A 13,275-nucleotide genomic window follows, 5' to 3' on the forward strand; every position below is an offset into this window, starting at 1 on the left:
CCTTCTTTAGCTGCTTAGGTCAAGTCCTATCACACTCATTATTTGATGGATGGACAGATCAACAGATATTTTGGTTTTAGAAAGGTTGCAGTCCCCCCTCGACTTTTATGTTGGTGGTGCTCAAAAGATGCAAGCTTCAATTAAACCACGCAACTTCTGATTTGATTGAAGTTTATCAGACAAAGACACACATAGCAAAGAATGAGTTGCTCTGGTTGGGAAATGTTGCCGTCCTGAAGACCTTCACACATTTCTCCTGTGTGGATTGCATTTTCAAAAAGAAACCCCAATCACGCCAGATTTTATTTTGAAATTTAAATGTTCACTAAATGACTCCACAGGACTTTCTGCCAAATTGAGGTTCCGTTTAGGAATAATGCATGTATTAAATTAGCACCGAAATCAAATTTGACATATGGCTAGGATTACTGGAATTGTGTCTTGTAGCTGCAATGAAGTTTGTCTCTGTGTGATGAATGTTTCCTGGCTTCAAGAGCAGTGCAAACACTGAGTTCATTTAGCTCTGTTAGCTAAATGAGCCAGTCCCCATTATCCTGTTGTTGGCAGGATTGATGGTGTTGAGTGTGAAAATGATCTGTTGTTCTGGAAACTTTGGGGCCTTTTGTTTGGATGTAATAAAATATCCACATTCTTTTTTTTAATATATTTTTCATAATGCAAGAAGTAATGAGTAAACATGGACTTCTTAATATAGAAGAACTCAACTCTAGTCATCCAAGTAGTTTGGTTTTATTTGCAGAGGTTTTGAGGCAGAATACATCACAGGAATTTTTGCCTGCATATCAAATCAGACGAGTCTTCACTTCAGCCTCGCAACACTGAAAAGTTACTTTCATCTTTCATCATGCATATCTTAAAAAAAAAAAAAAAAAAATACTGTTTCCAAAAACCTTGTGCTCCTGCCATGAATTGTAAGACATTTAAATCCAGAGCAATTCATAATCTGCCAGTCTGTCTCCACTTTACTGTTTTTAAGCCTTCCAACAGAGGATGGAACCTGACTGCAGGCATTTGGTTCTACTCAGCCATAAGAGCATTAGTGAGGTCGACCTGCGGTCAGCAAACTTGCTCACAGCCAGCGTTCAGTTCCCAGAGGTCTCGCTTGGGGTGGAGGTCACGGCTCTGTGCAGGTCGGTCAGTTTTAGCCACATTAAACTTGGACAAGCATTATATTACTGACCTGAATTTGTACACAGGTACATCATCACATAGATAATTCCCCAAGTGGAAAGCACTTTTTTTTTGGTGAAAAATATCATTACAGGATGAGCCTTAATGAGCGCTAAGAAGCTCAACCAAAAACAAGGACCACAACATCTCCTTAAGAGCCAAATCCCACCAAGTTGTTAAAACAAACTCCAACCTGAGCTGCAAGGATGTTCACGCGCACAGCAGAAAGGGCAAGCAGTGATTTCTGATTTTATAAGCCTTTTTCTTGTCCTTTGGAAGCTAAATTTGTACTAAAGGTAAGTACATCAGACTAATATGGAAGTGAAGCTGGGAGGATGGTACGCTATATAGCGTGAGATATGACGTGTAGGCTCAAGGTCTTATCTGTGGCCTCAGACGGGGAATACGAGTCACAACGGCACAGGAATGGATGGTCGGTGAGTGGCTGTCAAATACTCCTAACAGACCTCCTAACAGACTCCCTTAACCCCTTTTCCTTTATTTTGTCCCACCTTGTCTCACTAAGGTGCCTGAATAATTACTCCTGCAGCTGCACATGCGCACAAATACAACTGTGCACATGCAGGTTGGCTTATCTGCCACAGGCTCTTGATGCTCGCTGCACCTTAGTTACTGCCAAAGAGTTAAGAAATAAAAGTGTCTGTAAAGAAAAATGACAGCCTCTCACCTATTTTTACCCTCAAGCTGGAAAAAAAACGACAACAGCCTGAGGGGTTGGCAAATATCCAAATGAGCGTTTGCCTGAAAATAAAGGCTCATTCGGAGACATCGTCTCGGAAATAACTTTAGTTTAACTGCTGTTTCAGTTGCAGTCTTAAGTCAGGAGGCTATGGGGGCTGTGACGAACCTTTGGAAAGAACTAGAATGTCTGAAGTAAAAGAAGAAAATGTGATTAGAAAAGATTGGCATTACTTTTGGCACGAGATTAATGTGTGCGGTATTAAAAACAACAACAGCACAATGGAGTGTTGGACCTTTATCAGGCTCAGCGTGAGTCTCTTATTTCTGCTTTCCGCGGCTCGTTTTATTGAACTGTCATGACTCGTGCGTTTCCTGGGCTTGAAGGGCTCGTTTTAAATTAGCCTCGAACGTTCAATGGCAGGATCACTGAAGCAAGCCCACTCAATATCACATGGCCCAGCGCCTTGTCTTTAAAGGATAATGAAAAATGATAAATGACAAGCTGAGGCCAGTCGTCCCCAAGCAACACCTGTTCATTTCTAGTGACAGTACAATACAAAACAATGCACCGCCACTGGAGCCCCTCCCACCTTTAAGGAACAAGTCGCTACTGGAAAGCCATAAATGAATCCATTCTCCCTCAAGCATCCAAGCCATTAATTGGGACCAATTTATTTACAAGATAGCATGGAACGTGTGAGGTGGCTATATCAGAGTGAAAATATATTGGACAGATACGGGTCTGTTAAAAAGAACAGATACCCAGCTGATGTGATAAAAGCCGGCGTCTGATTCTGCTTCATGGCCTCAGTCTGTAAAATCCGTAATCAAACCTGCCTCACTTGACCTTCAGGAGCTGCTAAAGTGCTGCAAAGGATTTCATTAGTCTGAATGGATATGATAGTTTTACTATTCAATGAACAAAAGACACTTCTGCACAGAATGGATTCTTGAAATAGAAGAAAATTAATGCGGTCATATTTAAAGGGGACCTGTTACGGAGATTTCCAGCTTCGTACTTTTTATTCTTGATTCTACCTGAGCAGCTTCATGTGATTCACGGTTCACAGTAATCCTTTTTTTGGATGTTCATGAGGCTGTTAGAAACAAGCTGTTTTAGCAAACTTTTGGTTGACTGACTGGGGAACATTACTTTGCTGCAACATGGCCTGAAAAGCACTGTCACATAATTACCGTATTTTCCGCACTATAAGGCGCACTTAAAATCCTTATAATCCAGTACACCTTATGTATGAATTCTGGATTTTATGTGGTACACGGCGCTCAAAATTCTGTCAAAAAATGTTTTAGTACGACTTTGGTAAGCTACGAAGCTGAACCGCTTGATGGATTGTCGGAGCATTACAGCTACCGTAGTCAGGAGCTTTGCGAAGTAATCTGGGTCCAAAACTCCGTCCGCTTCAGATCCCAAAGTCAAACGAACACTGCGACATCACTGAGAGTTAAAAACTATCTAAATTCTTGCATCTTTAATAAAATGATCAGTGTTGCTGCTTTACCAGGCATAACAATTATGTTTAACACTCAGGCATCCATGAAAACAGAATTCATTAAATTTAACAAAGTTAGAAGTTAGCAGGAAGTTAGCTTGCTAGCTTCCACCTAAACATGATATAGCATGTTCTGACTGAGAGATTTATGAAAAAATTTAAATGTACAGCTCTGCTATCACTTCCAACTTAAATGAAGACAGAAAACTAAACAGCAGTGACTTTTGTAGGGTTACTGAATTTGGGCTAGCTGGTATATAATGATGTGCTACATGATCGCTAGCAACACAGCTATGTTAGCATAACATAAACAGTGAAGCTGGAGGATGAATGCTAATGCTTGTTTCGCATAATGGGCGTTATAATTCGGTGTGCCTTATGTATGAAAACAGACCCGTTCATCAACAGTGTGCCTTATAATCCGGTGCATCTTATGGTCCGAAAAATACGGTGGCAGATAACTACATCAACCTCATATTGCATCTCAACACACCAACAGGAAATAACTTTCCTTTGAGGAAAGAAAAGATGAGCTTTCGGGTTAACGTGTGATCACAAAGCCATTAAAAAAAAAAAAATGCAGAAGATTATTACACATGTACTGTATATATATGTGTACACACACACACAGTACCACAGAACAATAATCCAGACAGTTAAAGCTTATTACACTGCGACCTGCTGCTCACTGATGGCTGTTTCCCTCCAAGTCTAGTGTATTTACACGAGGCTGTAACTGCTTTCTAATCGTCACACAACCTTTAAATAAGGTGCAGCCGTAGGTGAAGCAGTTGAAATATCTCTGCGCTGCTATTTGTGTATTACATGTTTGTATTGATGAGAAACCTTACTTGGCAGGGACACACGAGGACATGGCTCACAGTGAAAACTAAAACTAAGGCAAACGATTTTATTTTAATTAAAAATGTTAGTTTGTTTTCCCTTTTTACATAAATAGTTTTTTATACACACGGATGGACAAAAGACTTTCCGAATGGGGTTGATTGTATTTGATTCATCTCATTTGTCCCTCATAACATGAGACTTTTGTGCCCTCGGGGACTGCTTTATTGCGTACTGAGATATTTTTGAGTTAGCACATTCAGTCCTCTCTAATCTTTCTTTCCCTTTTCTTCTAAATTCACACAACCTCTTTGTTGGTTTCATTTATTAAAACTACATTCATAATTATTAGTACAACTTCATTAAAAGTTGCATATGGGACCACATCCAAGCTGAACTGTTTGCACCGTTGTGTATCTGCGTGGAAAAAAAAAACACATTATTTACTTCCACGAAGGTCACATCTCCCCTTGCACCATCACTTTGATCAACGGTGCAAAACGGCACCGCAACACTTCACTGCTCTGCCTATACAATTATGCAATCTGCCTATAGAGCAATCTATTACGACTGTAACTGAGTGGAGAAAATAACAACTGTGTAATCAAAGCCTCTAATGTGCTCTGCAAGTTGCTGTGATCCCAATTTAATTTATTTAATCAACAAACGAGATTTGATATTGCACTCGCAGCTTGGATTCCCGCGTGAGATTGTTCTGCATCCCGGGACGTTGTTTATTATTTTCCTTTAGTCATCACATTTAAGAGAACAAGAAGAGATGATGGGCTTTGTACTTCAGCACATCAGATAAGCCGATCTCAATGAATGAAGTGTTTCCCACACATGCTGTAGGTGTGGCGATACCATACAAAGAACACAATGAATAAACTAAGAATCAAATCAATACTTCCTACTGAGCAGCCGAAAATGAAGCTTCCTCGTGATGTTGCGACTGCAGTGACATGGAAGCATCTTTCGGATAGAGGAGATCACTTTTAACCTACCTTAACAATGTCTTCATTTGAGGACTTGCACTGCACGAAAGCCGAGACGTCAGTGACTGCCCCGTTCATCTCAATCGAGACCATTTTGACAGGAATGGCCACAGTGCGTCCGGTCAGAATGGCCGTGTTGATAATCTCGGTGTCCTACGGAGACAAAAAATAGACATGGCATTCACGAAACAGTGAGAGGCAGAGAGTGATTTTCCTTGATATTTCATCAGTATTACTCATGTCCACATTTAAAGCCATTACCATCAGGGCTCCTGTGCCTACTAGGTGATACTCTCAGTGGCGGAGCAGAACTCATTACTCTATACTGAGACGTCTTTCATTGGATTTCATCAACTGACATTTTTATTTCTGCGCACTTTTCTTCCAAATGGGGATGAAATGGACAGAAAAGTAATAACCACCTCTTTCCCCCCCAATTCTGTAGAACCTCGAGTAAAAAATTCAGACAAACAAGACATTTACTGTACTGATGCACTGTGACGGACCTAACCTTTATGCAATTCTAGCTGGAACACACAAGTCTAAGGCACACTTGGATGCGTCACTGAAATCCTAATTACTCTGGAAAAAGCGAGAGAAAGTGCTGCTGTCAGTGTGAGATTTCAGAGCAATGTGTTAAAATAGCTTTTAATGGGAGGACGTATGACAGAAAAGCTCATTTATTCAGGCCTAATGCATCCATTTTTGTTCATTCATTGTCCATTCAACAGGCTACATGATTATTCTAGTTTGAATCAACAGCCATGCGGGTAAAGGAGAGAAAGTATAGGGTAATTAGAATTTGAATCAGCATAGGGCGCGAAGGGCAATGTCTCAGTTGCCCATATTATCAAAAATCTGTCAACCGTAGTCGAACTGCTGGGATGGTGTTTGATTTGATCATAAACAACAAATACACAAAGACTACCTGAAAAAAATAGGAAAATGATACAGATACAGCTGCAAATCTGTGCCATGATTCCATAGGTTTTATTCAGCTGCCTCTTCTCTGGTGCACACAGGAAAAATGTAGAAAGCAGAAAGGGAAAGGAGTGGGCGGCTTTATATTAAGGCATTTCTTTCACACACGTTGGACACTCTTATTCAAGTTTAGAAGTGTTGTTGCTAGTTTGCTGTCTAATTAGTTAACGTCTCTCTTGTTTTCATGCAGCCTCAAAAAAATGAACATAAGTGCTAGAGAAAAAAAACCCCCCAAACATCATCCCAGAACATGAGCAGAAATCTTGCTGGAACACGTGAGCACACAAGCAGTTCTTAAATTAATCATAAAATGAATTCATGCCTTAGATAGGCACAACCAGAGATAAAATCAGTCTGCTATCAGACAGAATTGTCAACTCATCACACTCTGACTCGCAGATCTAGACCAAGGCAAACACAAAAGAGGACAGAAGTAAGAATTAAAAGGACGTCATTCCTGTGTGTCTGCTGGCTCATTTTTAATCAAAACCGAAAATGTTTGAAATTAATACAACTCGCGACAGCCTCACTGTCACTTTTTATGGGGCATGATTTTTTTTTGGCTTCTTTTACATTAGTAAGGACATTTCCACTTTAAATCAGAGCAGAAACAGTACAAATCTGTGCATAAAAATATACCCGATAACTTTCATTTCCTGAGACCAGAGCCCCCTGCATAATACCAGCCCGCTCAAAAATAGTGGAAATGGGCGTTAATTTGCATTTACTGTTAACAAACTCCATCCATCCATCCATCCATCTTCATCCGCTTTATCCGGGGCCGGGTCGCGGGGGCAGCAGCCTAAGCAACAAACTAAGTTAACAAACTCATCTTTAGAATTTGTGCTTCATTTGGATGAGAGCTTGACTAGTATTCACAGCGTCCTTATTTGGGTTTCAGACTAACAAATAAACTTCTGCAGTCTTGACTATTGACAGCTAAGACTGCAAAAGAGCAAGGTACTTTAGTCTCTACGAAATAGGATTTGCAAGCGCATATATATATAGTATCATTTCTTTAACAGTGAGCGTTTCCATCAAAGTTCAATCATGAATCATTGATGTAGCAAAAAAAGAACAAGTACAGAACTTTCAAGAACTTTCTTGACTAGAGTTAGAAAACAGTAACTTCACTGAGTGCTACCTGATAGAAAACCCTTTTGCTTTTTGCCAATTTTATTAACCAAAAAAGAGAAACTGCCAAACAACCGGCATTGCTCTGAGAGAAACTGCTTTGTTAATGCCAGAGGACAGGGGAGAATGGCCAGCAGCAGTAACTCCAATTACCACTCCTTACAACCAAGGTATGCAGAGGAGCACCTCTGAATGCACAAAATGTCTTAGTCGATGGACTAGAGTAGCAGAAGACCACACTGTGTATAACTCCTGTCAGCTAAAACACGAAACTGAGGCTACATTTACATCACCTCACCAAACTTGGACAATATAAGATTATCTTGGAGCACTTTGAGCCCCTGATGTTCAGGTTAAATAAGCATCATACACCACAGCCTACCCAAATTTGCTGCAGACCAAGTTCATCCCTTTATACCTACAGCACACCCAACCCATGTCACATAGCTCAAATCATCTCAAACTGGTTTCTTGAGCACGACAATGAGTTAACACTCTCCACAATCACCACATCCAAGTCCAGAAGAGCATCTCTGGGATTCGGTAGAATGGGAGATTCACATCACGGATGTGCACCAACTGTGTGATGCTGTCATGTCAATATGCACCAAAATCTCTGATCAGGTGAATCTGTGCCATGAAGATTTAAGGCTTTCATTGCTTCCTTTTGGCTTCAAAAGGCAAAAGGGGTCCAATCCAGTACTAGCAACGTGTACCTAATGAAGTAGTTGCATGATATTACACTAGGTATTACTGAAGGTACTAGAGAAGCCTTTTTATGATTCACAGTAACCAAAAATAATGCTTATTTATTTTAAGTTTTTGTACTTTCTGAAACAAAACATGAGTTTCCTTCTCTGTCCGTTTACATCAGTCTTGTTAGTAATTGGCTGCCCTTCAAAAACAGAAGGTTTGAACAGCCAGTGGGTGAGATGTAGCTCACAGAGATAACCATATTAAAGACATGCCTTCACTATAGCATCATAACAGATTCATGAGTGGAGCTTTTATTTCTGTTCTTTTATATTTAAAGAAAAGTCTATTAGGTCCTCTTTGACCTCTATTATAAATCTATATTAGTTACTTGCTAGTACCTTATTCCTTGTATCTGTATTATCCACATGCATTTATATCCTTTTAAAAGGATCTGAACCATTAGGGGAACAGCATGCTTTTTGGCAGTTGTATTAACCAAAAATATGTTCTCATCCCAGTAAAACCCCATGATTAAACAATCTATTTCAAAGACCTTTTGTTTGGAATAAAAAAAAAAATGTGTTCAACAAATTCTAGCATTAGAACTGATTTGTTTTTGTTATTGAAGTTAAGGCATCAGGCATGAAAAGCAGCCTTTTTTTTTTTTATTAGCTTAGAGTGTGGGGCCAATTTATGGGAAGCAAAGCACACCAGACAACCTTGGATAACTGACTGGACTCTAGGGGACAATCCTAATTGAAAGACATCCTCCCTAAGCTCTCCTTGCTGTTCCAGCATCTGGTAAATATTACAAAACACGAGACACTTTACCAGTAAATGTGTGCTGCAATGGGATCTCTAATTATACTATTCAGTCTTTTAAATCGCGTCTTAAAACTCACTTTTTTACTTTGGCTTTTAATTCGAGTTCAGTATGAGAACCATCAGGCATGTTTTATTTATTTTTTTAAATTGTTAATTCATTGTCTTCTCATTTATCTGTATTTGTTTCTCTAGTGTTTTTTCTTGTTTTTAACCGATTGTGAAGCACTTTGGTCAACTGTACAAAACAATTTTGAATTGAATTGAACCAACCAGAAGACAGAGCTGGCATCATGCAACTTTGAATCGTGCATATCTATTCCAGTAGAATCCAACAATAAGATTGTCAACTTGGAAATAAGCATAACAGGTCCCCTGTTAGTGAACGTTTCCCAATTTAACCAAATAAATCAAGAAAAATAACCTTTTAAAAAAAAATAAAAAATAAAATTCTGTAATATTTAGTTTTACAATTTTATAACTTTATAAAATGTGTTCTGTTTGAGATGATTGTGTGTTTATGTGTGTGTATGTAATGTCAGTTTCCTCTAAGTTGTGATTACAGACGTTGTACAACCCATTTCTACACATCTTAGTTGCAAATGCCCACAGAGGTCTGGGTTTGTGGAATAATGAGGCGAGTTTACTTTGCGTGTGAGTCCACAAAAAATGCTCAACTATTACCATCTCTAGCTGCCTTTGAATAATGTAAGCAAATACTTTTTGCCAGATGTGTGTCTTTATAAATGCACAAGCGTATACATTTGAAAATAACACATGACTTGAAGCTCTAGAGTTTGTGCAACGCAAAACATCATTTTTTATTTAACATCTGGCCGATGCTGTGGCAGAGAGCAGCTAATGGAAGAGGGAATCTGGCATAACTGTTACTCCCTCCTCTGCATCGTCCTGCCAGTTCTCTCTCTTAAAAAAAAGTCATGTGAAAGAGGGCTTTAGTGGTTTGGTGTTAATAGCGGCTCAAAATGTGCAATAAGCCCCGGGGTTGATTTAACCTTACCACCCTGGAATTGTTTCACTTTTGACACTTTAAATTCACCAGTAATTCCTCCCTTTTCCTCCCCCTTCCTCCTCTCATCGGCAGCGGGTGAGCTGTAGTTAGCACACAACCCGGGGACGTCCACCTCTCTGTGAGACGCTCTTCTTCATTCTTCGTCCTCGCCGTTCTCGCTCCTCGTTCGCTGTTCGTGACTCCACTCTAGACATTCATCTCTGTTGCTTTGTGACACAAGAAGCATCATTTTTGTATTTTAGGGACAGAACCGCCTCCCGCCTCTGTATATCCACAGTTTCACAAAGAGCCGATTTGTTCTACAGGCTATAAGTGGGCGTTTGCCACCAGCTGAAAAGTGCTAGTGGATCTGCATCTGTGGCGAAGCTTAAAATGAGTACAGAAAAATGAAGAAGATGAAGAAAGATGTGCAATATCAGAGTCAGATTCTTGTTATATCATTAGAGTTGTTTTTCTTTGACTATTGTACTCTTAACATAATTAGTTTCCGCTCTAAATATTTTAGTACCTTGACCTGGGCAGCAAAGAGATGCTAATAAAAAAGCCCTTGGGACACATTGGTTGAACTGATAAATATGCAGCGGTGTTCATGTTTGTTGCGATAGTTACTCTGCAATCTGGTCATAAAATCATCCTGTTTATACTTTGTTGCTAGACGATGTTCCTGTTAAGGGCTGGAGAAACATGCACCTGCTGCAGGGTCAGATCGGTGCTGAGAATTCAACGTTCATAACCATCACCATCAATCAGTCATAGCCAGCAAATTACTCATGTCCCCCCCAAATAACCACAGCGACTTTGAAAACACAAACAATCACCACTATGTGGAACTAGCGGCAAATAAAAAGTTTCATGAAAACTTGCCTCAACTTCTTTTATGTTGTCCTGTTCCTGAACTTCTGCCAGTGCACTTTTGCACCACTTGCAGTATTCTGCATTATGATGCATGCTGGATCTCTTCCATTGTGTCGAAATGGGAGCTATTTAGCCTTAGCATAATTTTGGGTAAGAAAGCAAAGCTGCAGCAATGGGGCAGGTTGTCCCAAAGCTGAGGTCGTTATCACAGATGTGACGGTTCGACCCTTTAAAGATGAACAAAAAAAAAAGCTTCTGCTTTCACTCTTGACCTAATGTGACGGCTTCGGGCTTGGACACTGCAGTCTCTGCTAGTGGCATGTGCTGTTTGGTCTCTGGGTCATAGCAGGAGACCCAACTCTCATCACCGGTAATGATCCTCGACATGAAGGTTGTGTCAGTCTGACACAGAAGTTGATGTTTGCTTTCAGCACAAGTTTGATGTCCATGGTGAAATCACGCAATCACGTGAGTGGTGAGAACAGGACCTCTACAGAGTTGTCTAAACACGGCTGGAAGAGGAGCTGGAAGCCCCTCTGTGCTGCCTGAGGGGGAGACCTTCAAGGGGAGAGGAGCTAAACTTAAGCTACTTAAGAATCTGCGACGATCAGTTGGACTTCTCCTTTTGCTCTGATAGACCCACCTGTTTTCAGTTTGCATAGTTTCTATCATCGGTTCTGAAAGTGTGTTACATTTCTATCTGGACCAGAAGGGTCATCACTCTCACTCTTTGATATGAAAAAAAAGCCTATCTACAAGATACTCTCCTTTTTCAAGGTGACCATATTGGATCCTGACATCTGGAAATAGTAAATGTTGCCTGCTAATAATTGTTTTTTAGGTTTAGGCTAAAACCTAAAAAACAAGCAATCCTTGATAGACTAATTGGAAGCACTCTAAATTCCACTGATGTGAAGACGTTTTAAATTGATCAAGCCTGACTGGTCTCATTGTGCAATTTGTTACAGATCATTTTCTTCATTTTAGTTTGAAAACACAAGCAGGGAAGTATTTTTAGCGATGGCCATGAAATTCCACAACAACTAAAATAATAAAATGACAAGAATGCCTCCTTTTAGCATTTACATGATGGCTGCGCTTAGCGACTGCAACTGAAAGCCATTACAATAAACAATTCGACCAAGCGAGGAGAGAGTAGAGGTGGCAAATTCTTCCATGCAGCCTGGTTTGGATTGCACATTTTACAGGGCAAAGCCATATAGGCAGAAATCTATTTCTGCAATGCAGCGAAACACATCTGGGTGCAAGATGCATGCTAATCCCAAATATCAAGGAGCCCAGAGATATTAAGCGAACCTTATGTTGCAACAGATGTGAAGCACACAAAGTCATAACTGCAGCTCAAGTATATTTAATGGAGCTTTAGATGCAGAACTGTTGTAATTATGCAAATATATAACAGATAACCAAGAGCTGTTATTAGAAGCACAAAGCCTCAGGAGTTGTCAGTGTAGAGCTCCTTCAAACATCCTCAGAAAAAAGCTTTGAGCAATTCTTAGACATTTACTGCTCCACGCAGTCTGCTGTATTATGCGTCATGAACAATACAGTTTCATTACTGGAAAAATAGCGGATTTCAATACGCTAAACAACTCCGTCAAAACCACAAAAGAGTTAAGTACAAAGGCAGGTGTAGCTGGATGTTCTCAGCACTGCTTGGCTGGTTAATTTCTCTTTGCTTCCATAATCTTTACAACGCTCAATAATTGCCACCTTTCAAAAGGCAAAAAGGAAGAGTCTAGATTAGAAGAGTAATGGACACTTGGACTGGTCGGCTCTGAACAATCAGTAAGTCGCTGCAGACGGCGTAGGTGTTGATTGGATGTATGTGCAATGGCAAGCTGTCTGTGTGCAGAATGCTCTGCACACATTGTATACTGAAACTAGACCTGCTGAAGAATGACTGTGTGCTGATTAAAAGGAAAAATAGTATTAAAAAAATAAAATCTTAAAAATTAAGTCAGGTTTGCAAGGAAGCAGAAAGTGAATGGCTATTAGACTTTTCAGAAGAAATACGTAAAAATCTTGTACTGTACGGTTACTTTTTACTGTTAAATGACTAATCCTGCAAAAAAATTGCTAGAAAAACACAGGAAATGTACAGTAATGTAACATTTTATATAAACAAAACTGAATACTGTAACTGATTAGCATTCCAAAGTGTAGCTTATTCTATTCTATACATTCTCTTCCTGTTTAAATAAATCACTGAAGTGCCGTAAAATACTGGTGACTGTAACAGCCGGTTTTATTTAACAGTAACAAAGTGAAACATCTGTTTTGTGCACCAGTACTTACAAATTGGTATGCAGTATTTACAAAAATATCTAGAGTATAATGTATTTCTCATTTGCAATATAACAGACTGTCTCTTATTTACCAAAGCTGTGTTTTTTTCCACTGTACTTTTAGTTTAGTTGTAGTAGAAATGAGTCCCTGTTATTCAGAGCCTTACATAAGCATGTTGCAGCACTAACACATTGTCAGAGTTATA

The 13,275-nt window shown here is 39.7% G+C and overlaps 1 protein-coding gene across 2 annotated transcripts in view; it reads right to left on the minus strand.

The window, feature by feature from the left end:
- Nucleotides 1–13,275, minus strand: part of tmem132e (transmembrane protein 132E) — a 443,229-nt gene that overhangs the window by 46,856 nt on the left and 383,098 nt on the right. For both annotated transcript variants that reach the window (XM_086309493.1, XM_086309492.1), the window contains exon 5: nt 5,252–5,395. In XM_086309493.1, the coding sequence (XP_086165619.1) occupies nt 5,252–5,395 (144 nt within the window). The remainder of the gene's footprint in view (nt 1–5,251; nt 5,396–13,275) is intronic.

This window comes from Aulonocara sp. 'chitande type north' Nkhata Bay, linkage group LG10 (assembly GCF_057382095.1).
Source record: "Aulonocara sp. 'chitande type north' Nkhata Bay isolate Kocher_YH1m ecotype deep benthic linkage group LG10, A_spYH_male_GT1.1, whole genome shotgun sequence".
Classification (NCBI taxonomy): Eukaryota; Metazoa; Chordata; class Actinopteri; order Cichliformes; family Cichlidae; genus Aulonocara; species Aulonocara sp. 'chitande type north' Nkhata Bay.